Source organism: Eupeodes corollae, chromosome 2, assembly GCF_945859685.1.
Source record: "Eupeodes corollae chromosome 2, idEupCoro1.1, whole genome shotgun sequence".
NCBI lineage: Eukaryota > Metazoa > Arthropoda > Insecta > Diptera > Syrphidae > Eupeodes > Eupeodes corollae.
This window is the reverse complement of record NC_079148.1, coordinates 22,418,210-22,445,208: the sequence shown is the minus strand read 5'-3', so window position 1 is coordinate 22,445,208 and position 26,999 is coordinate 22,418,210. Positions and strand designations below refer to the sequence as shown.

General features: G+C 33.6%; 2 protein-coding genes across 10 annotated transcripts in view; one reads left to right on the top strand and one right to left on the bottom strand.

The window, feature by feature from the left end:
* LOC129944003 (cytoplasmic dynein 1 intermediate chain) overlaps nucleotides 1-3,643 on the bottom strand; it is a 33,457-nt gene extending 29,814 nt beyond the window's left edge. For all 9 annotated transcript variants that reach the window (XM_056053119.1, XM_056053120.1, XM_056053121.1 and 6 more), the window contains exon 1: nucleotides 3,501-3,643. The gene's annotated coding sequence lies outside the window, so the exon portion shown is untranslated. The remainder of the gene's footprint in view (nucleotides 1-3,500) is intronic.
* A 174-nt stretch (nucleotides 3,644-3,817) lies between these two features.
* LOC129948313 (dynein axonemal intermediate chain 3) lies at nucleotides 3,818-8,456 on the top strand. Its single transcript, XM_056059263.1, has 9 exons — nucleotides 3,818-3,944; nucleotides 4,344-4,490; nucleotides 4,553-5,217; nucleotides 5,306-5,486; nucleotides 5,642-5,832; nucleotides 5,887-7,017; nucleotides 7,219-7,394; nucleotides 7,482-7,678; nucleotides 7,740-8,456. Exons 1-9 carry the CDS (start codon nucleotides 3,904-3,906, stop codon nucleotides 8,404-8,406), a joined length of 3,396 nt encoding a protein of 1,131 aa, XP_055915238.1. The 5' UTR covers nucleotides 3,818-3,903; the 3' UTR covers nucleotides 8,407-8,456.
* The last annotated feature ends 18,543 nt before the right edge of the window (nucleotides 8,457-26,999 follow it).

The following is a 26,999-nucleotide window of genomic DNA, read 5'->3' as shown; positions in this document are numbered from 1 at the left end:
AAATCATTCTCTACTTATTTGATGGTCCGATTTTCTTAAGCGCCTCACACCGTAAAACCAAATTGATTGCTGAAAATTGATGAGACGAAAATGAGACCAGAGATAATACAGTGAAGTTTTAATTACTGATAGCGAACCAAAAACAATAGAAGAGGCTTAAGCTTCATAATTTAAGTTATTATACAGATTAAAAACATAAGTTGGATTTCAGGTAAAAATGGTGTACAGCAACATCTTTTAACACTGGAGTACACGCGCCCTATTTTTGTACACCAAAGCACGCGTGGCCTACTAAGACCAGTTGATAATGTTAATAATTTTTTATTTTAAAAACATATAAATGAAATAACTATGTTAACGTAATATTCAATTAGCCTAAAACATTTAATAACCATAGTTTATGAATTTTAGGTTTGAGTGTCAAGTAAAAAAAATCATTTCAATTCTAATACACTACCGCTCATCTGAATAGGTTCACAAATATTTTCACCTTATTGTTGGCCTCTCTTCATATGTATTACAATATTACGTCTTTTTTATAAATGTAATGTAGGAGCCTCATTATGTGCTTGTTTTTGGAGAACAAAATTTGTCTTAAAGCTTACCGTCATCCTCGTACGGTAGCTATCCTAAATGTATCCATAAAAACAAGCAATTATTTTGTCTATTGAAGCGAAATTTCTGACCATGCTTTTTTAATGGCTGCGATTAATAATTGTCCCCTGTCTCGTATACTTTACGTGAGAGAAGTCCCCACACATTCTCTATTATGTTAAGGTCAGGGGAGTATGGGGGCCACACCAGCATCTCCACATTTTGACTCTTAATCTACTGCCTTACTGTCCTGGTTGTATGGATAGGGGCATTATCATGTTGGAATGTCCACGATATTGGTCCGAACAGATCAGAAATCTGTGGGAAGGCCTTTTCTAGCACACCTTTATAAGAATTTGCATTCATTTTCGATGTAACAAATTGGGGCTCTAAGGCTCCGTAGAAGGAAATAGCTCCCCACACCATAACACTGCCTTCACAGTTATGCAACCGACTTAAATAATGCTACTCTTTTCGAAGGCCATGAAAGCAATAATTATAGTCATCAGGGCCCTCTAAATTGAACTTTTTCTCATCTGAAAAAATCACTTTTTGCCACTCCGACTTCCACGACATGTATTTCTTACAGAATTGAAAACGAATTTCTTTCCTAGATTCGTTAAGTGGTGGTTTTGTCTGATTTTTTTTCATCACGCGTTTTATCGTAGCTAAACTGCAATTGACACCGGTTTTTATTTTGATTTTTGACGCGGAATCATGAGAATTAGAAGCTGCTCTGATGATAGCACATCTATCAGCCATTGATGTGGCGGTATAAGTCCCTCGTTTCATGGTTTTTCCATAATTTTGGATATTTCGCAAGTAACTGCCTACCAAATTTCGACTTCTTTTAATTTTTTTCGCTATAAGTCGTTGGCTTAGGCCTGATTCCCGAAATGCTTTTATTTTGCCTTTTTATTCCTCGCTTACGCGACCCATTTTCACCGTTAATAGGAAAAGCACACTAACTTTATTAACATACAATTTCAATTACAATTAACACGCAACTCAACGCCAACGGCAATTTTTGCTGTCGAACCTATTCAGATGAGCCAAAAAAATGCTTGTTTTTATGACTAAATTTACTCTAGCTACCGTGTGAGAATAACGGTAAGATTTAAGACAAATTTTTTTCTCCAAAAACAAGCACATAATGATGTTCTTTCATTACATATATAAAAAAGATGTAATATTGCAATACATATGAAGAGAGGCCAACAGTAAGGTGAAAATATTTGAGAACCTATTCAGATGAGCGGCAGTGTACTATTGAAAAACTGTTAAGTTATGACAGAAACTGGACGTGCACTCCAGTGTTAAATTAGTCTCCTCGATCCTAGAGAATACGAAGAATAAGTAGATCTTATTATTCATAAGACTTTCAATTATGTGTGAAAAACACCTAAAACTACCACTGACCGAACTTCATGTTTAAATTTTTCTTCAGTGTTCAATGTTTGTCAAACCACTTGCCTGCTATTCGAGCTATGATTATTACTGTTTGATTCGTCTTTGAAAATCAAGGTTTTCTAAAAATCGAAGCTCTTTTTTTGTTAAAAAGGCTAATAGAGAATTTCTATAGGAATTACTCTTCTGTTGAGACCATGTTCTTCTATAAATTTCCACAAGGTTTCAATACAATCTTCTTATTCGAATGATTTTCAAAACTTTTCTGATAATTTTGATGGACTTATGATATTTCGATGGCATTAACTTTTAATCATACGGTAAGAAAACATTCAAAAGAAGTGAACATGTGAAGAAAAACATTCTCAAACTAGAATTGTACTTTATTAATTTCTTTAGCTTCAAAGTGATTAAGTTAAAAATCATCGGTCCACAACAGTTTTATTTTAACCCTTTAAAATGTAGTCCGCTGTAGGACAATTACTATGCTATTGAATTTGATACATCTCTATTTTTCATCAGTTTGTAAACGTAGACAACAAAAAAAGTGAACCAAGATAAGAAGAACTAACAAACTATGGTTTCAAATTTGTGTATACAACTCATCACACCACGATAGCACAAATGTGTAGAGGAAGGACAAATCACAACTTGTTAAGGAACTTTTTCAACACATACCTAAGGTAGCGCAAATAGCAGTTTACACAATTTTCTTATAAATACGCTTTAAACAGATTATGAAAATGAAATTCCAAGTTGGTTCATAAAAAGGAAGAACAAGATTTAACATCATAAGAACGTAGGGATGTTTTAATAATCTTGAGGCACTGTTTAGTATTTATATGTAATTACAACAGCCCATTATGTTTAACGATTATATGTAATCATCCATCTACCTACGACAAGTGTCTCTCTCATCTAAACAACAACACTACTTGAGTCTTGAGACAACACAGCAAGGACCCATCGCCACACAACGCGAGCCAATTATAAAAATGCAGCAAAATCACATCCCACATCAGGAAAGAACAAAAAATCGATATCTTAGACCGACAATGACAACAAAGAAAAATCCGGGAGGAAATTCAAGAAGTACAAAGAACAAAACCCATGAAGTGTTGACTTTTCGTGGCATCGTCGCAGCTCCACCTAAAAAAAAAGGTTTCCATCCCAATTAGAAATACAAAAATGCAATGGGCCAAGTTAGGAAGGTGATGATGTCACCGATGAGTGATCGCTCATTTGTTAAACTTTTACCTTAACTTTATTATAAAACTATTACAAATCAAGATCTTCCGATAACCACAGTTCTAAATATTGAAATAAAAATGCAAGAAAATTCTTTAACTCATGCAGGAAAATCCGATTAAAGAAAAAATAATCAATAATGGAGGAGAAAACTTTCAAGTTTTCCCGAGACATCGTAAAAAAATCATACTTTTCAAGCTCAATTTCAGGGCTTTAGAATTAAGTGTTTTGTGAAAAATCGAATTCAGTACCTTTATGTACGATCTAATGCAATTGTTTAAACAATTTCTGCACTTTTTGTTAAATTAATTTAACATTTTTTAATGAGAAACAGTAATCACACGAACTACTAATCACCACAATGCAAAAATTTCTATTTCTATTTTTTCTAATAAGAGAGAAAATAGAAATTCTCTGTACTTTAGCTTATGCCCTCTGGCGGGTATTTTAGTTTGACAACCAGATGAGTGCATTCAGTTGTGTTTTTATGGGTAAGGCAGTGCGGACTTTTTTTGTAAGTTTTTAATTTCGTTGTCAAGGAAATTTGAATTTGTTTATTTCGCAAATTGGAAAGAATTTTTATAGCTCAAAAACAATAGCAAATCAATCTTACAGAAAGAATAATTACAAATTAAAATAAAACAAAAAATAAATATGGAGGTTACAACTAGGATTGAAGAAGAAAATCGTGTTGAGTAAGGAATTGAAACGTATAATTTTAATTGTTTTTCAAATTACCGTGAGAAAAGTGGTTCGTTTTCAAATAAACATATCAAATAGTTGATGAATGGGGTTTTGTTTTGTGTTGGAGCAATTAAACTTAAACTTAAATAAAATATTGCAGAACCTAACGCTTTCACTATTTTTAAATTTTGAGCATCTTTTAACATTAAAAACATCCCTTTCCCTGTTATTCAGTTTTAAATTTAATATTTTGTTAAACTCATTTACCGTGATCATTCAAATAGTCAAAAAACTGTTCATATTGCGTTTTAAATTGAAAGTTAAGACAAGTTTTTAAATTAAAAATTTCGAAAGTATTCGCGACATAAGTCTCCAATAATAATAGCTACTTTTTTTTACCGTAATTATAGAACTGATGAAAAAAAAGAAGAATGTTTACCTTCTCTATCTGATGTGGGTTCAACTGATGACGAACTGGAGGGACTTGCATCATTTAGTCTTGAAAGAGCTAAAACCGATATTTATGAATTACAAGGATGTCATCAAATAATGATTACGTACAGTATTTTTTTCTTTCGGGAAAAAGTTTTCCTATGTTTTGTTTTTGTTTGTTTTTAAGATCAAAAGTCCAAAAACAGCTTGGAGTTGAGGTGGGTATTAATGTGAGCGAAGAATTTCCATGGAAACGTATCAAATTTAGTCTTCTAAATCAACATCTTTTCGACGAAATCGATAACGGTGAAAAGCTTCAACACTTCTTTGTTAAATATAAACCGGAAGATAATGTACTTCTTGGCTATGCGCCTTCACTTGTTGAACAACAAGAAGAAGCCGATGATACAGTTGATGAGGATTCATTTGTCATTTATGTCACAGAAGCTAGTGCACGTGCAGCGGCAGCAATAATTAAAAATATTGAAACTTACGAACGCTTTATGATGAATAAGAAGCTGATTAAGCGCCCAAAAAAATGGGTAACAAATGGAAGTGAATATGAAGTTGATTTGGGTATTCCACTGGAAAAATCAGAAGTAGCTGATGTGGAAATTCAGACTGTCTATCCAATGAGACAGTCGAGAGTTAAGTTTGAAATGCGTTATACATCGGATGTTCGTGATGGTTACGCAGAGTTAATTGCAGGAGAAGCTAAATTCAAGAATGTAGAACAATTAACGGTAAATGTGGGTACTCAATCAGCACCAGCAACGGTGACATTGGAACAACAAACCGACCCGACATTTCCATCAAATGCATGGTCACAATATTTGTATGAAATTAAAGAAGGTAAGGTAGTTTGTTCTGTTTAAATTAGTGACGTCCGTTAAGTTTTCACTTACCGTATTGTATAAATGATGATATTTTTGTAACTTAGAACAAGACGGACTTGACGAATCATCTGAAGACGAGCAAGAAAAAGGAAAATCTGCTGCCACTAGTAAAACTGTCACCCCATCTACAGAGGCCGAGAAAGAAAAAAAGCCTCCACCCGAAGTTTCCGACCAAATAAAGTATCTATTAAGTGTACTGGAATTTAATCAAATCGATATGTACAGGTAAATAATATATGTATGGGGGACTATATACTGCAGATGCAAAAACAATTTATAAGAATTCAAACTGTTTCTTATTTTTTTGGTTTTAAATAGTTATGAGTTTTCGTGTTGGGCGCCATTAATAAAACTTATCTTGAAATTTTCTACTTGTATAGAAACGATTATCCCAAAATATCGACAGCTCCGATTCAAATATTCACAAACCCCTACTTAAAAGAGATATTTTGCTTTGCTAATATTGCCAGGAGCAATAGACGTTATGTAACAGCTGTTGATTGGTATCCTCATTTGACAGGAATAGTAGTTGCCTCTTATGCTTTCACCACAAAAGTAACACGACAAAAAGGTAAAACAAAAGTTTATTTCACCATCATCATGACTACAGTTATTATTATTTCAGTACAACCTAGAAAAAAAGTTGATGCAGTTCAGAGAGCAATTCTTCAGCCAAATCCAATTCTGATGTGGAGCTTTACTGACAGTTTAAACTTTAAGTTGGAATTTGAAGCACCCCGTGAAGTAACTTCTCTATCATTTTGTCCATACGATCAAAATATTCTAATTGGTGGAACAATTAATGGACAAATAATCATTTGGGATCTTCAAGACCGTACAAGAAATCTCGAAGAAGAAGAACATCTTACTGCTGAAGAGGCAAGCAATAGGGAGCTTATCAGTGAATTTCTATCTTGGACAATCCAATATAACGAGGGTACATGGGTATTTCCTGCCGCCATAAGTGCTCTTGATGCTTCACAAACAGATGCTGTAACTGAAATCAGATGGCTAAGTCGCAATCACTATATATCACTAAATGGCAGAATACATGAGAACTATTCGAAGAAAACTAAAAGTCGATACTTTTTAACCCTCTCTGTCGATGGTTCGGCAGCTTATTGGAATCTAGATTATAATCCGGGAAATATAGCTAGGGCTGCAAGTAAAAAAAACCTACCTCCAGCATTGACAAAAGATGAATCGGTCTTCAAAATATTAGATAAATACATAAAACCTGTATTTGTAGTCACTTATCCGGAGCCCTTAACGTCAATTGTTTGCGATGAAGCTATCTTCTCACATACCCCTCAGCTGACAGCTGAAAATTTTAATAAATCTAACGATGTTGAGGAAAAAAATTATCCGGTTATAGTAGAAGAGGTGGTAGATCAACCCGTATTTCGCAACCAGTTTATTGTTGGATCATTTTTTGGACGAATTGAAAGTTTAACCTTTGAGGGCAGCGAATCGGGATCAGATAGAAATAGAGAAAACATAACCTCTCCGGCGTACAGTTTCGCCAGGGTTCATGACGGGCCTATTGTTGCTCTGAAGAAAAATCCTTTCTATCGGGAAATATTTGTATCAATTGGAAGAAATGTTATGGCCATATGGAGACAAGATTTTCCCTTTACACCGATTTTGTGGCGTGTCCGACCACACGCATTAACAGCTGTAGAATGGAGCACGGACAGACCGGCTGTTTTGTTTCTAACTCGAAATGATGGAACCTTTGAAGCTTGGGATTTATTAGGTAAGAAATAAAGTAATAATAGGTGGCCTTGAAGTTGACACCACCAAAGTTTAATTTACAAATGTCAAAATGGAATAAACACTTTCCGCCATTTGCAAAAACTGTATCATCTTCCCATTGATTTTGACATTTGACAGCTTCTCCGACACACATTGTAACTTTTATTTAATGTTGATGGTGATGCTTAAAATTTGTTTTCAGCTAGGGATAACAACGCATGTTTAAATGAAGTATTGGGTGGAGGTGTTATAACAGCTTTATCTGAGCATAGAGCTGCTGCCCCAAACAAAGTCATAAGCATTGGCGATTTCAACAGTAGCTTCCGGATGGTAGCTTTACCTGAGGGTTTTTATAAGCCCGTTCCTAACGAGTTGCAGGTAAGTAAAGCAACTTTTATTGATGGAAAATCTTTCTTAGATCGCGCATATTGCCAATTTTAAAATATTACCCATTTCCAAAAATAGCTCCTTCAGAATTTTGTTGAAAAGGAGATATCCCGCAAGAAATCAATTCAAAAGTGGCAGCAGAATTGGTATATTCAAAATGACGATATAATAGAAGAAAGAAAAAGGTCAAAAGCTGCTGCTGAAAAAGATCTAGAACGTTTGCGTTTGGAGGCTGAAGAAGCCAAAAAAAAGACACAAACTCCTGAAAACAAGAAGTAAGTAATATTACTTATAGAAACTATTCTCAAAGCTCAATGACAAATATTTCTGTAACAGAGAAACTTTGGTTACAACATCTCCTAATCACTATGATTTCGAAGAAAAACTTGACAAGAAATGGGATGAATTGAATCTTAAACGTCTAATACGCAATTTAATGGCTCGCAAAAGGATGGACCCAGAGAAACTTGAGCGTGAAACAGCTCTGGAAAAAGACCATCTTCGGTATGAAGAACGAAAGAAGGCATCTATCAACGAAGCCATAGCCAAAGTAAGTGAAGAAATAGCTGCTATTCGCGCAAGACTTCTTCCAGTCGAAAAAGAAGACGTCCAACTCTCTGATACTATTGCAGCTTCTGTAAAAACTATTTTTAAAGTTGCACCAAGTTATAGTGATGTAGAAATGGACGCGAAAACTTTCCTTGATATATGTCCTCCTATTCCAACAATACCATATGATACGATTATGTCCCGGTGTGATGATCGGCGTGAGTTGTTGAACAAGGTCTTAGGTTTGCCATATCAACGTACTCTTCATTGTGTAAAAGAAAAAGCTTCAGGTGGTTATAAGGATTGGGATTATGGCTATGATGAATTCTTTCGAACTCTTGAAGAAACCAAGAGGACAAGTTATACAAATTCCAGTCCAGAGCCTTCTACTGTAACCCAAATTTCTTACAGTGATCTGGACTTGGTTCCTTCAAAGGATTTGGAAGTACCATAATAATTTTATTTGTTGCCATTATCATCAGATCTAATAAATTATTATGAGTACATCACGTAATTGATTGTATAGGAACTTATATGGTTTCTTTGAATTCGGTATGTGGGACATGCATAGACATATAATGAGAGAGGTTCTTCTTATTGATGGGTTTTTGATCCAAGACGTGCACAATTTGACAAATTGTGCATTAAAATTATCTGATATTTTACTAAGACATAAACGTGTAACGAATTATAAATTCAAATAATTTATATATTTACGTCTTGGAACTTAAAACCCAAAAAACAATTTGTGCATAATAAAATACATGGACAAATATATGCATGAGGAAGAGTTGAGGGATAAGTAAGTTCGATAAAAGTGTTATAAAATAGTTCAATAACTGGATTGGAAAATAAATGCGTTTAAGATTGTACATAAAAGAAAGGTAAGTACTTGAAGAAGTTGAAATTGAAAAGTAACGCATAGAATACTAATTCGATATCGTTTATTTCTAAAATATCAAATGAAAAGGGTGTTCCTGAATTGTATGAATTCAATATTTGATATCCATCATGATCGATAAATGGAAGATAATAACCTAGTCTTATAAGATTAAAAGATTTAAGCTTGAATTTTTGAAGAAATATGTGTTTAGCAATGAAACAAGCGATGTATTGAAATAAAGACTCTTCTATGTCGACTTGAGTTGCACGTTCCTGTGATTGTAAGTATGCTCCTGTTTTAACTTTCAAAGTCAAGAAATTGCAAGAATTCCTACTGAAAGATTATTACTTTCTATCATTGCCGAATTTTTATATATTTTTTTTTCATTTTTTAGTAAATGGAAAACATTTATCAACGAACGGTTTTAGGTGATATTTACACATTTTCCAATTTGGCAAAGTCATCACTTTAAACTTTTAAAATCTTTAATAAGAATCAAAATGGAAAAGAATTTCTTTTAAATGAAATAACTAACAGCTCTATTATGGTTATCAAACATCAACACGATATTTGATAATAGTTGATAATTATCAACAAAAGTAACGAATCGGTATTATGGTGACCGATTATCAATATTTTTGAAAAATAGTGAATTAAAAAATCTATTGTGAATAGCTTTATTGATAAACCCATCAAATATTTTTTCATCTACAAAACCTTTGTTGACAAATGTATCAAATATTCGTAAATGGTAAAGAATTGTAATTTAAATACGATTTATACAAGTTTTTTTTGTAGTTTTTATTGAATATACAAATTGAAGAACGAAATGCCTTCAATAGAATTGGTGTTTGAAGGCAATTCTACTGAGGAACGAAGGTTTATCGTGCAAGCTAAAATAAATAGTATTACGAGATGCTTTTGCACTGGACAAATTATAAATTCATGAATTAAAATAAGCAAATTAAACTTGGTATTACTTGTTGTCTTATTTTTCCGATTTGGCTTTGTTGACGCTGCAATCACTTCTTCGACCTGCACGGCAGTGACTACTTCTTCGGTGTCCATTGCAAAAACTTCTTCGACTCCTTCATCTTCTTCAATGAGAAAACTTGGTGATTTTAACCCAAATTTAACTACTGGTGGATCAACACAGGCAGGAAAATGCATAAGGTAACTAACTGCTTCTTCGCTGTCAGTCAATCGATCCAATTTAGTGGATCCTCCAACGGTCGCATTGAGTTCAATTTTATTTTGCAATTTTTTTTTAAAATTGTATATTTAAGATCTGCCCATACCTAAAAGGTTATAAATAAATTTAGACAAATTATAAATTAATACATTAAAATTAGCCAAATTGAAACATTCACTATCTTAGCTGAGTCCCGTTCTGGAGGCCCAAGTTAAGAGTGTTGCACATGAGAGCGAACAACGAATGGACGAACAAAAGTGATTTTACACATTTCAAAAAGTCAATTTCAAACAAAAACACAATTAAATTATAAAAAAACAATTGACACTTATGTTAGGATAATAAAATTTGCATTTTGTTCTCTAAAACAAGACAATTTTGTAAAAACAATTTGTTGGCAACGAATTGCAATGTGGTGTCTACGAACTGTCAAACTCTATTCGCGTTCCACATACAATCCACACTGCAACGAATAAATTGTTCGCGCTCAACTTAACCTCAAAATTATATCTCCATTATTTTGTTTGTTGAAAAGGGTAATTATAAATTGACAGTTCGTCGCTGTCTGCGAATAAAAACAAAGCTCATGTGAAAGAAAATTCAAAATATGCAAACATCCACAGTTCGAAGTTCGCAGTTCGTAGCTCATGTGGAAGATACTTTAGTCAGTTCCAGAGCGATGTCTTCCCATTTTTGGTTAGGACTATTTTTGTAGATTTTATTTTTTATGAAAAAAACGGACTGTTCGATTTTTTTATAAAAATTACTGAATATCGAAAGCAATATTTTCTGTGAAATAAAATAAGTTTGAAGCCAATATTTTTAATTTTTGAAAAGCTATTTGAGCCGAAAGTAAATTTTTACCAAGTTTTAGTATTGTTTTTTTTTAGAGTTTTATTTTTTTAAAAAAAATGTCAATTCGAATTTTTTAAAAATTTTACTAAATGTTGAAAACAATATTTCTTATAAGATAAAATTAGTTTGAAGCCAATATTTAAATTTTTGAAAAGATATTTGAGTCGAAAATCAATTTTTACTAACTTTTATACATTTTTTTTTAGGTTTTTATTTTTTGTAAAAAAAACTGTCAATTCGATTTTTCTCAAAATTTGTCCTAATGTTGAAAACAATATTTCTTATTAGTAAGAAGTTATTATTTCAAAGTTTTTAAATGATATTTGAGTCGAAAATCATTTTTACCAACTTTTGTTAATTTTTTTTTCTGTTTTTATGTTTTTATAAAAAAAACTGTCAGTTCGATTTTTTTCAAACTTTAACTAAATGTTGAAAACAAGATTTTTTGAAAGATAAAAGTAAATTAAAGCCAATATCTCTAAGTTTTGAAAAGATATTTGAGTCGAAAATCAATTTTTAACAACTTTTATACATAATTTTAGGTTTTTTATTTTTTATAAAAAAAACTGTCAATTCGATTTTTCTCAACATTTTTCAAAATGTTAAAAACAATATTTCTTATAAGATAAAATAAGATTAAAGCCCAAATTTCAAGTTTTTAAAAAGATATTTGAATCGATATTCAATTTTTACGAACCTTAAGTAATGTTTTTTTAGATTTTTATTTTTTATAAAAAAACTGTCAATTAGATTTTACTCAAAATTTTAGCAGATGTCAAAAACATTATTCTTCGTTGCACAAAATTGTTTTAAAGATGAAATCATATTTCAGTCGTAAAATTTTAGAGGTGACACATTTTTTTTCCAGTTTTTTTGATTTATAAACTAACGTTTATACGTACACACGCACGCACAGACATCTTTCTAAAAATCTTTTATTTCGACTCTAGGGACCTTGAAACGTCGAGAAATGTCAAAATTTTCAATTTGACAAATCGGACCCATTACAATAACTTCCTATGGGAAGTTAATAATTGATAGTTGATAGCCAGGCTCAACTTTCCATTACCGCAGCACGAATTTCGACTCGTTTTTTTTTTATTTGATAGATATGCGAAAATAAATAATAACTATAGCAATTTTAGAGTGAGGAAACATTTATTTCTATTTTTAATTAATTTTCAAAGTTCACTTTTTTGCATATACAAAACACACAAAAATGGTTAATTTTGACATTTCTTTCCTGTATACCTAGCTATCAGTACGCGCGCCGCCCGCGCCGTGCTATCAATTAAAAAACTTGTTTTAGGCTCAAAAAATGCAGTAAAAAAAAGTAGGGTTAAGTCCGAAAAAGAAAATATTTGTTTCTATGACTTAAAGTTGTTTCCTCGCCTTAATATTTAAAACATGTTCTATTGAGACCCCTACCTAACTGTTAAAAAAAAATCAGAAGGAAATTCGTGCTGCGGTAATGGAAAGTCGCCCCGATAGCCATAATAGGGCTGTAAAATGACAAAAGAAAAGAACAAATATTGTAAAGAAATTTACTTCTTCATAATTAGTAAACTCCCTCATACTGGTTATGGAGATATAGTATTGAAATTAAATATGATATATTGCATTAGCCTTTACAACGGAAATACCAAGTAGTTTGTTATACTTGTCATTGTAACTCAAGATTTATGAGAGATTTCTCACCTATTAACAGGTAAAGGTATAATTGAGTAAGTCAAAATTAAGAGATAATTGGCAAACAATGTTCCACAGTAATTTAAATAAAAAACATGTACAAATATTTTTCTTGTTGTTTAGAAAGGAATTATTTAGATTCAGAAAAAGTTATGGAAGTTTGATAGACAGATGTCAATATGACTTTCTCAACAAACGTTTAAAAGCACGCGTGAGTTCAAAAATGCAAGAATGCTGTAGATATATCAAAAACCAGTTTATGAATGTCATCAAAGTAGGCGCCTTTAAAAAAGTATGACAGAAATAATTAAGTTATTTCTTTGAGTTACGCGAGTTTTGGTTTTTAAGTGTGTTAACAAAATTCTTTCAAAATGTCAAATACAAATATTTTATAAGGACTTATTTTAAATGTTTTGAATGGATCAAATTCATTCATTCATTTATTTCTATAAAGTATAAATATTATATTTCAACTTATTAATAACAAATCATTTTATTTTTTGTCAAAAAATTAATGAATATTAAATTATTTTACCTACTCATCTTGTTCTGACATTTTCCTGCAGAGTGGCAATTAAAATAAAATGACTGCAGGTTTGATCGCATTTGACCTGTCAAACTGCTTTTTTGAACAGAGTTACCGATAGCAGTACCTAATGTATACTAAATGTCTTAATGCAACACAAAAATATAAATAATTACATTTAAAGAAAAGCATCTTTACTTTTCTCAATATTCGATAACTTTTGGATACTATGCCGATTAAAGAATTCGCTTTTTGTCTTATTGTATAATGTATTTAACTGGAATAAATCATAGTGGAATTAAAACCCATGGATTAAAAACCTTCTGGGTGATATTTTTTTTATAATTAGCGAACACTAAAATGGTTTTGTATACCTTTAATATGCCAAAGACACATTGTAAGAATAAGAAAAAGAAGGTAGGGTTAAATAGGAGGTGGAGGTGTACATTGATTTTGAATTCCTGAATATTGCAAAAGATAGATCGTGGCAAGGCATTTCAAATTCGCGTAGTACGGCTAAAAAATGAATCTCTGTACTTCATAGTACGGCTGAAGTTGGTCTAAAGGGTAAACTGATGGGCATTCCTAGAAGTGAGGGTATTACGGTTAAATTGTTTCAGAAGACGAATGCAACTCGCTATTTCACTAGAGCAATGGCCGTTAAAGTAATGGTAAAAAAGGGTAAGACAAGAAATTTTACGACGATGTTCTAGTGACGTAATCGTGTTGATGATGTTAATGTCACCAATCATTTTAAAAGTTCTTCTTTGAACTGTCCAATCCAAGAGGTTTAAGGAAGTTACTGGATCACCAGCATATAGAGATGAGAGTTAGATTTAAGTTTAGGACGTATGTATATAGGTTTTGCAGATTGTAGCCAAATCAGACGGAGAGAAAAATTTCTTGCATCTTCTCGAAAAACCTAGACATCTTGCGGCATTTTTGGCAACATCGCGTATGTGATCGCTCCAAAAAAGGTGGTTGCTGATGTACATTCCGACGATGTCAAGATTTTCATTTTCATTGATGCAACTGCCACTGATAGATAGTGGCAGGGAGGGTATATCTCACTTTAACGATACCTTGTTTTTTCGAAGCATTAAATTCCACACGGTCTTTTATTCCTCATTGTACAATGCTGTGTGGATCGGATTTCAATGTGCTTATCATATTTTGCCGTTGCAGTTCTACATTCAAAGAGGAAGGTTGTGAGTCAGGAAAAGAATATGAAAAGCTAAGATATTCTGGCGATAGGTCAAATTTTGACGGTTATGACCTTTTTTGGGCTGGGTTTTATGCCATCTAACTGAACTGAAAGATATGTATTTCCAAATGAAGTTTTCAATTTTAGGAAAATTTTTTGTGACATGAAAAAATAAGGCTGTTATTTTTTTGAATTCAGAAAGACTTCTAATAATAAATAAATTGGGTGGTGCAACAGTCCGTTTGAGAACTAGGGCCTAGTGACTGACAACTCTCAACCATTCCTGTGTGCGAACACTGTTGTCAGGGATGGAAGGGACCTACAGTTTAAAGCCGAATCCGAACGGCAAATTTATTTTTTGGAAATTTGACAAAAGACTCCTGAGCTCTTCTAAGACCCCCGTAAACACTTTGTGCATTTTAACCCGCGGCAATGATGCAAGTCCCATTCAGCGTTGATTCTTATATTAAGAACATAAAAGATATTCATTTTCATAACAAGTCTTTACGGCTGAATTGAGAACGGTTTTTTATTCTCGAAGAATCTCTACGATCGACAACAGGGATTTTTTTTAAAAATGGAAGCAATTTAGGTACTTGATATCCCAAAAATGTGATTAACTTTTATTTATCGAACTAGAATAAACAGGCCTATTACGAATATCATAGTACTTGGAAACTTTTACACATTTCGAAAACTCGTTTCATAAAACCCGTTTGTAATGGATACTTTTATGAGATTGTCCACAAATATAAATATAAATACACAAATATAAATATGATTTCAATTTAAAAAAAGTTGTTTATGAACACATCTAAAAAGTGACAGTACGTACCTATTGGCTGCGTTCAATCTCCTGTTGGGCAGACTTTCCTGGATAGGTGAGTTTTAAAATATGTCATTGAACCAATTGAATAGTTTAATTTAATTTGTTTTTATTTTAGTAAAGTCTAAAAATTCAGCGAAAAAAAGCTTCTTCATCGTATATTCTGTATAAAACTTCAGATATTATTTTAACCAACATCTTTTACTTTTTTAATTTAAACTCAGTTTTAAGATTCCTTCAAATTTAATTATATGTTAAATCAGCTGTTCTGCAAGATATAGCCACACTTCTCAGAAAATGAGAACTGGGATGATGAGTGATATAGAGGGTGACTTTAGATGCTCGAGAGTGAACTTAACTACTCAATTGCCTTCTTCTCGTAAGTCTAAAGAAGCATGTCTGCAGGGCCGGATTGAGGGGAGGGCAATTGGGCGGAAGCTCCTGGGCCACCACAAACGGGGGCTCCCACAATAGAGACTTCTAGTAAACACTAGTAAACATCTTTTCCTTTGTCCATACATGATTATTTAATTATATTAATGTTAAATAACAGAGATCATTGATCTATATATTTTGTTCACTCCAATCACGCAGTCAGTGAAATATCAAAATTTGTACCTTGTCGTGGTCATTCTCTAAATTAAGTAGGAAAGGCAGCTGGTTACTCTTGTCTATCGGCTGTTTAATTCTTTGATTTCGTGCAGAATTTGTACAAGTTTTTCGCAGCCAGTACAGAGCGGCCCGAATTCTGATTGAGAAATTATCAGAGAAGAAAAGCGGCCAGTTTTTAGTCTTGAAAAAGCTCAGCGACACTCGTTGGTCTTGTCGAGCTGAAGCAACGAGAGTCTTAGTTAACGGCTCTTCGGAAATCGAAGAGAAATGAAGCAACGCACCTTCTACAGAAGATAAATGGTCTCGGAACCGCTTTCATTACAATATTTTGGAACGATATCTTGGAAAAATTCAACTCTACAAACAAGATGTTGCAAGAAAATGATTCTTGAATCGGCAATGCGTGCACTAGAATCATTGATGATGAATCCGGATGAGTTGGGTCAATTTGTGTCTTTGATTGACCCATACAAAAAGGAAAAGGACTATGGAACTATTTTACTACCAAATTCTCGAAAATCAAAATTTTAGACCTACATTTCCAAACCTCGAAATTGCTTTGATATTTTATTTGGTTTTGATGGTAACAAATTACACTGGAGTGCTCTCATTTTCAAAAATGAAAATTATAAAAATATGCTTCGAACCATGATTTGACAAAATCGTCTATCGAAGCTTTCTCTCCTGAGGATTGAAAGCCATTTACTCCAAGATCTGGATTTTACTTATTTTGAAAATAATTTGTTGCGCCTGGACTTCTAAATGCGGCCCTGCATGTCTGAGTTTATAGCGGTTCCCAGGCAAAGTCTTTAACTACCTGAAAGTTAGAGCTGGCCATATTGACGTTTTGTCCAAAACGCTGTCGTTCAATATCCTCTCTTGATAACACCATTTATATGTACTTGCCCTTGCCCTCATTGATCACCAATCCCATCTTTTCCCCTTCCGAAGAAATGTTCAAAAACACGCCACTGACATCACGCTTTGATCTTTTATACGTTTTTCTCAAAACTAACCTCTGTTTACCAACTCCTACATTCACATCTTCGAGGCGAACATCGGGTATCCAGTATCTTAGTAGAAGGTTACTGGTGGTAGAAAAAGAGTGGGAGGGGGTAGAGATGTTTCCACTCGGTTGGGATAGGTTAAAGTGGCTGTCCATGATGGAATCGAACACACTTAAGCCAGTTTAATGGCTCATTGAGATACCACATAAATCTTGGGGCTTCCTTCTAATCTCAATGGAACCAGTTTGAGCCCCACGAAACGTGAGATATCGTTAAAGAAAAATTCTCCTAGGGAATTCTTTCGTTTTTGAGCTAGAGCAGGGCATGTAGAGAGAAGGTGAAGTATTGTTTCCTCCTCTTCCTCGTCCATACAGCATCTGCAAAAGTCATTTAAGAATACGCCTAGTCTCGTGGCGTGCTTTCCTATTAGACAGTGTCCGGTTATGACACCTATTATCGAGCTTATATGCGATCTGCTTAGAGAGAGCAAGCACTTTGAACGTTTTAAATCCAGTGTTGGCCAGATGTTTTTGTTTTGACCTGATACGTGGTGATGTTGTTTTTCCTGATGTTTGCCTTCTTTTTAGCGTCTTGCATAAGCAATAGTCTACAAGTAGCGATTGGTATGCCAGCATTTGCCAAACGTGGTAGAATGGGCTGCACTAAACCGTTACTGGTGAGTCCATCTGCCTTACAGTTACCTGGAATGTCTCTATGGCCCGGCACTCGGCAAAGGTGATTATTGAACTGTTGTGCCATCTCCATTAGCGATGATCGACAGTTATGTACTGTTATAGAATTTGTGGAGATAGAGTCCAGAGATTTGATAGCGGCCTGACTATCTGAGAAGATACGGATATCAGATGTTGATATCACATTTCTTTAAGCCAGGACAAGACTTCTTCTATCGCCAAAAGTTCTGTCCGGAACACGCTACAATGATTGGGAAGGTAGAATGAGGGACTTAATTTCAGTTTTTTTTTACACTTTAGAATTTCAGAAAGTAATTAGCTTATAGCAAGCTTCAAACCAGATGTGCATGTGTTAGTTGTTAGTAAGATAATAATACAATTAAAGCCTAACATGAAATACGAAACATAATTAACATTTAACACGAATTAATACAGAACAACAAAAGATAAAATAAAGACGTTCACGATAGTGGAGCACTGGTTCTAAACAATGATTTTAATTCCAGCTTATTTAAATTTAAATCTATCGATGATTTTTACCATACATCCCTATTACGGTTGTCAATTATCAGTACGCTAGTTGACATTTTTCAATGAAATTGATGAATTGGTGTTATCGTTGTCAGCAATCAAAATTTTTGATAAACTGTGAACGCTCTTCAGAAATTAGATCTATTGTGAATGATTCAAATTGACAGTCTTGGTATTATGGTTGTCAAAATATTTGTTAATTATCAAATTTTCTGTCAATCACAAATTCCTTGTTGATAAAATATTTTACGGATCGCGAAAGCTAAAAGCATATTGAACTATTTTTCGGTGAAAATGAAATTGAAGAAGAAAATACTTTGGAGCAAGCAAATATTCGAAGAAAACTACGCGATGCTTCAAATCCGATGGATTTGGCTGAACATATGTATGTAGATAAAAGATCTTTTTTAGTTACATTACAAAATCTAATTTGGCTTACTTTTAGATTCATTCAAAATGTTAGACTTTCGAAAGAAGCCTTCCTTAATGTATTTTTAGATATCAACGACAAGTTAAAACCAACGAAAAGACAACAATCCATCCCAAACATACTAAAATTTGCAGCTGTCTTAAGATTCCTTGTGCAAGAAAGCTACCAGTTGAGTGTTGGAAACGATTTTAACATTGGTACGGCGCAACCAACGGTTGAAAGAAGTTTTTAATCAACCAGAATTCGTCACACGAAACAAAAGCCAGTCCTAGTCCGTTAAAAAATTGTAAATGAAATTGAAACGTCAAAAGTATTCACAATAGATTTTTGATCTTTGTTCAAAATGGATCAAAAAATGATCAACTCGCGTTCATAATACCAATTTATAAATTAATTGACAAAATGTTTCAATTGTCAATTAATTGATCTTTGACAACCGTAATAAGGCTGATAGAAGTCAATATGTATAAAATCAAAAGAACGTATGTAGGTGAGAGTTCCGCCTCTGTAATTAAAATGCACACAAGATAGCAAATAAGGTGCATCAATTTCACCGTTATTGAGTTGATGAAGAATGAATCATAGGGAGGCAGATTATAAGGATCTTCCCAAGGAAGACCCTTAGGGCAAACTGAATGAAATTATGTTGCATTGATTCAATACGTTTTCTATAAATTTCGTAATAAGGAGTCCATACTTATGATGCATATTCAAAATGAGGACGAACATGGCAATTGTACAAAGAAAGAGTAACATAGGGATCATTGATCTCCTTTGCCCAGCGTTTTATAAAACCAAGCATAGAACTTGCCTTATTGACAATAAAATTAAAGTGATGTGTATACTGTAAGTTGGAACACCTAAATCTTTAAATGTGGAGACGCTACAGAGTTTTTGCTGTAATATACAATAATCAAATACACTAACGATTCGTTTTTTTAGTAAAAGTTATCGTCTGGCATTTTAAAGAGTTGAGGGCAAGTCTATTTTTTCCACACCAAAATGTGAAACTACCAATGTCGGCTTGAAAAAGGATACGATCATGGGTGTTCATGTCATCAGCAAAAATGAGAACTTCACTTGAACGTAGACATGACGATACGTCGTAAATACACAGGATGAACAGAAAAGGGCCAAGATAGCTTCCCTGGGGAACACCAGATTGAGCAACAAAAGATTCTGAAAGAAAATTTCTAAAATTTACCTCATAGGATCTGTTTTCAAGGTATGATTTGATCCAATCTTAGAAAATGGTGGAAAACCAAGAGCTTTGAGTTTAAATAAAAAATCTAGTGTAGTCAGTGTATAGTTGATGTGATTCCGAAAATATAAATGAGCCGAAGGTACAAAAGCAATAGTCAAAACTTTCTTCTCATTTACAAACGAATAAAACACGAAAATGAGCCGCATTTACTCGAATTTCCCCTACAAAATAATTTCTTTGATTTGACATCACTTGATGCCCACTTTCTGCATCGCTTTGAAGAAATCAGGGAGTGCACAAAATCAATCTTTGTCGAAGTCTTCCGTAACACATTTGTCTATGTTTTAAACCTTTCATGTAGTATGATGGCAGTAAAAATGGTATAGTATATTAAAATTAATTGATTTATTATCGAATCATCTTTACGCCCAAAACACGATAACCTCAGACTCAGTTCAAGACGTTTAATAATCTTGTTCGCAAGTATGAATATCGATATTCGTATCAAATCGAAACTTATACCAACATTTATCATACTCCTCCTCACAATCATTATTTAGTATAAACATTATTTGAAGGCTGGAATTTTGTAAATCATTGATTACCAAAACATCTTTCTATCCTAATCCTATATGCAAATACTATATCAAGTCGAACACCTTTACTTACCTCTTATTTAATTAATGTCTGAAGAAATTCCAAAACTAATACAAGAAAGTGTGGTATGTCTTTGTCACATTGCATCGCTGTTGGGGTGACATTTATTTTTGCATTTAACTTGACTTACGCTTAAAAAAATTTCTTAACTGTATTAAAATCAAATTAGTTTTAATTATGATGATTGATAAATTTATATACAAAAATTGTAAAAGTATATCACATAATTTCTACTCTATACAAAAATGTAAATCATATTGTATCTTTACAAACTCTCCTACATATAGTAAGAGTACATATATACAAATGTATCTATGCTAGATTGAGCAAAATTTAAAACTTTTATTTTTATGATGAAAATGAAAAGTAATATCAAAAAACCTGTCCCTGGGGTGAGAGAGATTTCAAGGATAACATCTCATTTGCACGTAATTGCCCATGTTGCTTTGTATGATGGTAAAATATACAAACAAATATATACATATGTATCTTTTATTTAACCGGTCAGTTTGTATATTTTGCCGGTGACCAATATCGCAAAACAAACTTAACTAGGTAACTGGGTGGGTATATGTGGTAAAAAAAACAGTAGATATTTTAAGAAAAATTTGTGGCCTTTTGTTATATATTAATCTTTCTTTTGCAAGTCCGTTGTCGACGTCGTCATGCGTTCGTTTCCAGGTATTGAGCTGGAGCTAGAGCTGAAGACCATCTTCTCTTTAAACAGGACTGTCAAGTTGTATGATTTTAGATTTGGTATAGGTTGATTGTCTTATGTAATAAAAATAGCAGGCTTTTAAACAAGTTAGGCAAATTAGTTAACAGATAAAGTTAAATATATTATGGGCTTTGTGAATGTTTAGAAAATCATATTCAACTTTTAATTCAGTGAGCTTAAATATTTAAGATACATACATTTGTATGCCAATAAATGGACCCTACATTTTTTTGCAAATAAACACACTTATTATTGAGATTTTGCGTGCCTTACACACCTTACCTTGTCAATAATCTTTTTTTATCTATTTAAGAAGTCCTAAGAGGGGACTGAACCAACTTAGACATGTCTTCAGGTATTTCTTCAATAGGAACATCTAACGTATAGAAAAACTTATTGAGCTTATTAACTTTGAAAGAGTAAATTATTTATTTTTAATTTCAAAACGAGTAAATTTCTTATTTATAGAAAAATTACAAAAAGTTCCAAAAAAGAATCATTTTTACTTTACGTATGTTCTTCAATTCAAAACTGAAATGGTTGAATTGTAATTCATATAAACAAAATAATAAAAATAAGCAAGGCACAAAAACGATTCTAAATCCAGCGCTTAGTTACGCTGCAAAAAAGTATTTTGAGTCATTCCGAACATTAATAAGGCGGGATTTATTTACATATATATTGATTTTAATCGTATGTCACGAAGTAAGTCAGTAAAGGGGTTGAAGTTTTAGTAGGTTTATAATTGCACATGTGTTTATAGCTTAAGAATGTTTTTATGATCAAATATAACGGAACGTTATGGCTTTGTTAACTTCCATTTTGTTTCGTTCTTCGCCCCTATACACATGTACTATGCTAAGCTGTCACTTTGCATTGTGTGAAACATTATGACAATGTTCACATTATTCGACTCTTTTAAAGGTAATTATTTAAATAATTAAAATTGTTTGTCAGCCTCTTTAACTTTCAATTGTTATGAGACTTCAAAATAAGCCTTATGAAAAGAGTCCAATGTGAACACCAACTTTAGATTTATGTCATTAGGACCACCATTTTTAATTTTTGACACTTCCTATTTTATATGGCATACATGTGTATACTTTATGGCACTTACAAAATAAGTAAACAGAAACCCGTGTAAATAACTAAACAGAAACGTAATACAAAAACAATATCCGCAGTGTGAATATTACCGACAAAATTTAAAGTAGAATCTTACTATGGATGGGTTTTCAACATTTATACGAGTCTCGAATGGATCTTATTTGATTTCGTTCCCAAATGTTGGTACGATTGATAGTGCATTTTTATCTCGATGATTGTGTTCGTTGAGTAGTTGTGCATTTGGGATAATGTGTTTTCCATTGGGGAAAAAATCAATCAGTTACTGTTGATATTATTTAGTTCCGTTAATGAAAATGCCAAAAGGCGTTGTTTTCCAAATTACCTAAACCATTCGGAAAGAGGTCGAAAAATATGGGAAAGTCTGCGAAATTTTGGTTTATGCAAGAGTAAATTGTGCCTCAGCTCAGAAATAGATAAAAATATGCTGAATGAAAGATTTGTTAGTTCTTCTGTTGAAACCTCAAGTTCTTCAAATTCTCAAAACCATGAAGTTGCTGGGCCTGCGTCTATAGAACCAATTACCATCTCTGGTTTCGGTTTTTCCTCCAGCGACTCTGCCGATGTTGTTGAATCAATTCTCTCAATTAAATCAAAAGCCGTTGACATTGACGATATACATCCATAATTTCTCAAAATTTTACTGCCTATTGTTCTACCATACTTAACCTATCACTATCCTATGCAATGTAAGCTAGCGAAAATCTTACCTATACCAAAAAATTCCAAATTGATAGAGTTCAGGCCAATTGCCAATTGTCCTATCTGTCTTAAGTCTTTGAAAGACTCATTCAAAAACAATTAAATAAATTTCAAAATGCCAACAATCTAATTACTCCTATGCAATCTGGTTTGCCGAAGAAACATAGTTGTATCACTGCCCTAATTAATGTTATTGAAGACTTGAGGATGGCAATGGATAAAGATCATGTGTCATTTTTAGTCCTCTTAGATTTTTCGAAAGCTTTTGATTCAGTTGACCACACATTATTATGCAGTAAACTTATTAACGAATTTCTTCTTTGGCAGCAAACTTAATTTTTTCATACCTTACAAATAGAAGCTGTGGAAATAAATGGGTCGCTATCAAATTTCCTACCGAATTTAAATGGTGTTCCGCAAGGCTCGATCCTTGGTCCGTTGTTGTTTTAAATGTGCATTAATTCAATTCCAATCTCAATGAAATTTGTTTCCTTAGCTTTGTACGCCGATAATGTGCAGCTTTACTAAAATTGTCCCCTCGGTTTAATTCAACACTACATTGAATGCTTATATGAAGATCTTGAAAGGATTCAGAATTGGTCCACAGCAAATAGGCTTCAACTAAATCCTTTAAAGACTAAATGTATAGTTATTTCCCGAACACCTCTTGATCTGTCTTACTTTCCTCGTATTGTCATGAACCATACCCCGATAGAATTTGTTGAGACGGCTAAAAACTTAGGAATAATATTTAATCGTTTTTTAACATGGGACAACCGCATTAACACCATAGTTGGTAAGACTTATGGAGCCCTGCGTCCATTGTTTGCGGCATTATACTCCCATAAAAACGCGTCTTTTACTTGCCAAAACTTTAATAATACCAATTCCAATACCATACCAATACCAATATGATCACATCTCAGAAATTTCAAATCACATTCTAAACATGTCATTTGAAAACATGCTCAATTTTCGGACATTGTCCTTGCTTTCTGATATCCTACTTTCACAGACACCTCGCTATCTCTTCGAGAGAATACGACGAACCTCATCTGTCGGATCATTACAACTTCTTAGCCCACGTAACGCTTCTCTTACTTCTGAACGTCAATTTTATGTTAATAGCTTTCGGCTTTGGAATGCCTTGCCACGATCAATAAGGGAGATACGTGATGCTGTCAAAGCAAAACTCGAAATCAAAAAATACTTGTCAAGATCGTAATTTTATACATATATCTAATTAGTTGAAATGAAATGAACAGAAAATGAATTATTTAACTCAAATTTGTAAATATGTAATGTACATATATAAATTTGTATACTATTTTATAACGATTAAAAACTATTGTTTCAATTAAAATTTAAAAAGCCCTCTGCAATGTAGTACCTTTTATTTATAGTTCCATATTTTTGTTTAATACTACACTTAGCTAACTAGAAATAAAAAAAATATTTGAAAAAAAAAATGGACTAACTCGGCTTATTTTGCAGGAGAAAACAATAGAGAGATAATTAAGTTTTGCTATGTTTCCACCATAGGCTTATATCAGTTTAGATTAAATAAATCTTTTGGGTGTTTCCACCGAACAAGAAGATTTAAAAATGATTAAGTTTGAAGTACAAGTGAGATAGTTTGATTCGTGTTAAACAATGAAGAACTAAAGAACTCCATGTGCAGTTTTTTTTTTTTAATTTGATTAAAACATAACTATATTTTTTGTACACAAACATGAAAATAAACAGACCATAATGCATTATCAGTAAAACCAACTTCTCCACACAGGCTTTTCTTCACAAATTTTGTTTCGACTCCGATCCCCGACCGGAATCGAGTCGAATCAAGCTCATTTCAACTCGATTCAGGTATATAAACAATAAAGGCTAGTTCAACACCACATGTTTATGTAGTAGTCTTCAAACAAACCCCCTTCTTGAAGTTTTTATTTTATGTCAAAGCTGCAATTGTTAAATGAACTTTTTTATGGAATCTCAATTTCCAGATGTTTTCTTACCATTTCTTCTTGAAAATTGTCCATTTTATTAGTTTAAGTTAGTTTTTTTGCTGAAGTTACTTATAGCTTTTGATTTTCACAAAACTTTCTTCTATTTGTGTGTGTTTTTTTTTAAATTATTATTCTGACAGATCTTCTTTCAGTTGTACCAATTTAAATTAATTAAATACAAAAATCTGGCTACTGCCGATGCGTTTTCTTGTGAATTTTCTACTATACAATTTATAGAATGCCAAAAAAACACGGGTAATGTGAAAACATAACGTTACCTAACTTTTTGTTTCTGTTTACCAGTTCTTATTCGGTTAGCAGATACTAGGTAGGTAGGTCGAAATGGCGATCTCAAGGCAACCTAGCCTGAGATCCAATTAGCGCTGTAGTGCGCCGTTTTGATACCAAAACTCGTTTGACCTGTGATAGAAAGGGAAAGATTTATAGAGAAGCTTCATAGCTATTATGTTAGAGCCATTTTGTCGCATTGAGAAAAAAGATTAGGTCTCTAATCTTTGTCTCAGATAGCTCATCAAGTTTGTGAAAGAATGCTTTCCCAAAGTATTTCATTCTAGTGTTTGCCAAAGTAGGACATTTGCAGAGGAAATGGATTATCGTTTCACTTTCACTTTGGTGACTACAGCTACGGCAATGGGTGTTGTAAGAGATACCCAACTTCTCTGCATGAACTCCTATAGGCCAATGTCTGATACAAACCGCAACAATCCTGACTATGTCTTGCCTTGGCCTGCATATAAGATCGTTTGTACGGGTTTTATTATAAGTGGGCCATATCTTCCTAGATATAATGCAGTTCGAAAAATTGCTGCACCTTCGGTTTGATTCAGTTTGGTAGATAGACAAGATTTTACCCTTCATAGCACCAAGAACCATTTCCGCAAGTGAGCCGATCCTTGCCTGGCTAGCTCGTCAGCCCGTTCATTTCCCATGATAACACTATGGTCCGGAAACCAGATCAGGGTGACACTGAGGTCAATATTCAGGCTCGCAAGCTCATCGCGACATTGTTAGACCAATTTAGATGAGGATGTATCCTAGTTAATGGCTTTGACAGCTGCCTGACTGTCTGTAAAGATAGCCGCATTTCGGTTTTGGTTTGGTCATTGTTTAAGTATTTTACATGCCTCCCTTATTGCCAGCAGTTCAGCCTGAAAAACGCTAGCAAAGTCAGAAAGCCTAAAGGATTTGGCTACATTTAGGGACTCAGAAAAGATCCCACAACCAACTCCGCACTCCATCTTTGAGCCGTCAGTAAAAATGGTTGTGTCGAAACCTATCGACACGATGTCATCCTCACAATCTTCTCTGGATGGGAAAATAACCTTAAAACCTTTACTAATGCTCAAAGTAGGAGTGCTGAGGGAATCAATTTCGTTGTGTTGCTGTGACCATAAGATTTTGACAACCAGCTGTTTGATTCCCTCAGCCTAATAGCATTGTAGGAAACTATGTATTTAATAAAAAGGTTTGGATTAGTAGAACATCCAAAATAACGTTTAAAGCTTCCGTTGGGCAAGTACGCATGGCCCCTGTGGTGCCCACGCAAGCTGTTCTCTGAACCTTCTTTATCTTATCAATATTATAGGCTTTGCTAAGAGCATGCCACCACATAATCATCTTCGACTGAAGTCCCCACTTTTTGCCGAAAGTTTTGCTGCAGGTTTAGAAGGCAACACAGGCCTTCTTAGCCCGTACTTCAATATTTACTATCCAGTTTAGTTAAGGGGCGAATATAACTCCCAAATATTTTGCACTGGAAGACAATGATATAGGATTTGACCGTTGAGTCAAGGTAACGTGAAGGGCGGTACTTTAGTTTTGGTGGTAAAGAGCAACAGTTCAGTGTTACTTTGGTAAACTCCTAGTCCACAACTCGTGGCCCAGCTGCTAACTTTCTTCAAAGCTGACTCCATGATTTCACTAATCACAGAGGTGTACTTTCCTGACACCAATAGCACCAAATCATCCGCATAGGCTACTGCCCTCACTCCACATCTCTCTAATTTAACGAGAATTGTATCCATGACCAGAAGCCATAGAAGAGGCGAAAGGACACCACCCTGGGGTGTTCCCCTACTCACGTGTTTTGTGGCGATTGTATTGCCTAGTGGAAATGAAAATAATCCATTCTCGAATGAAGTTTTCTACGCCGAACTTATCGAGAAAT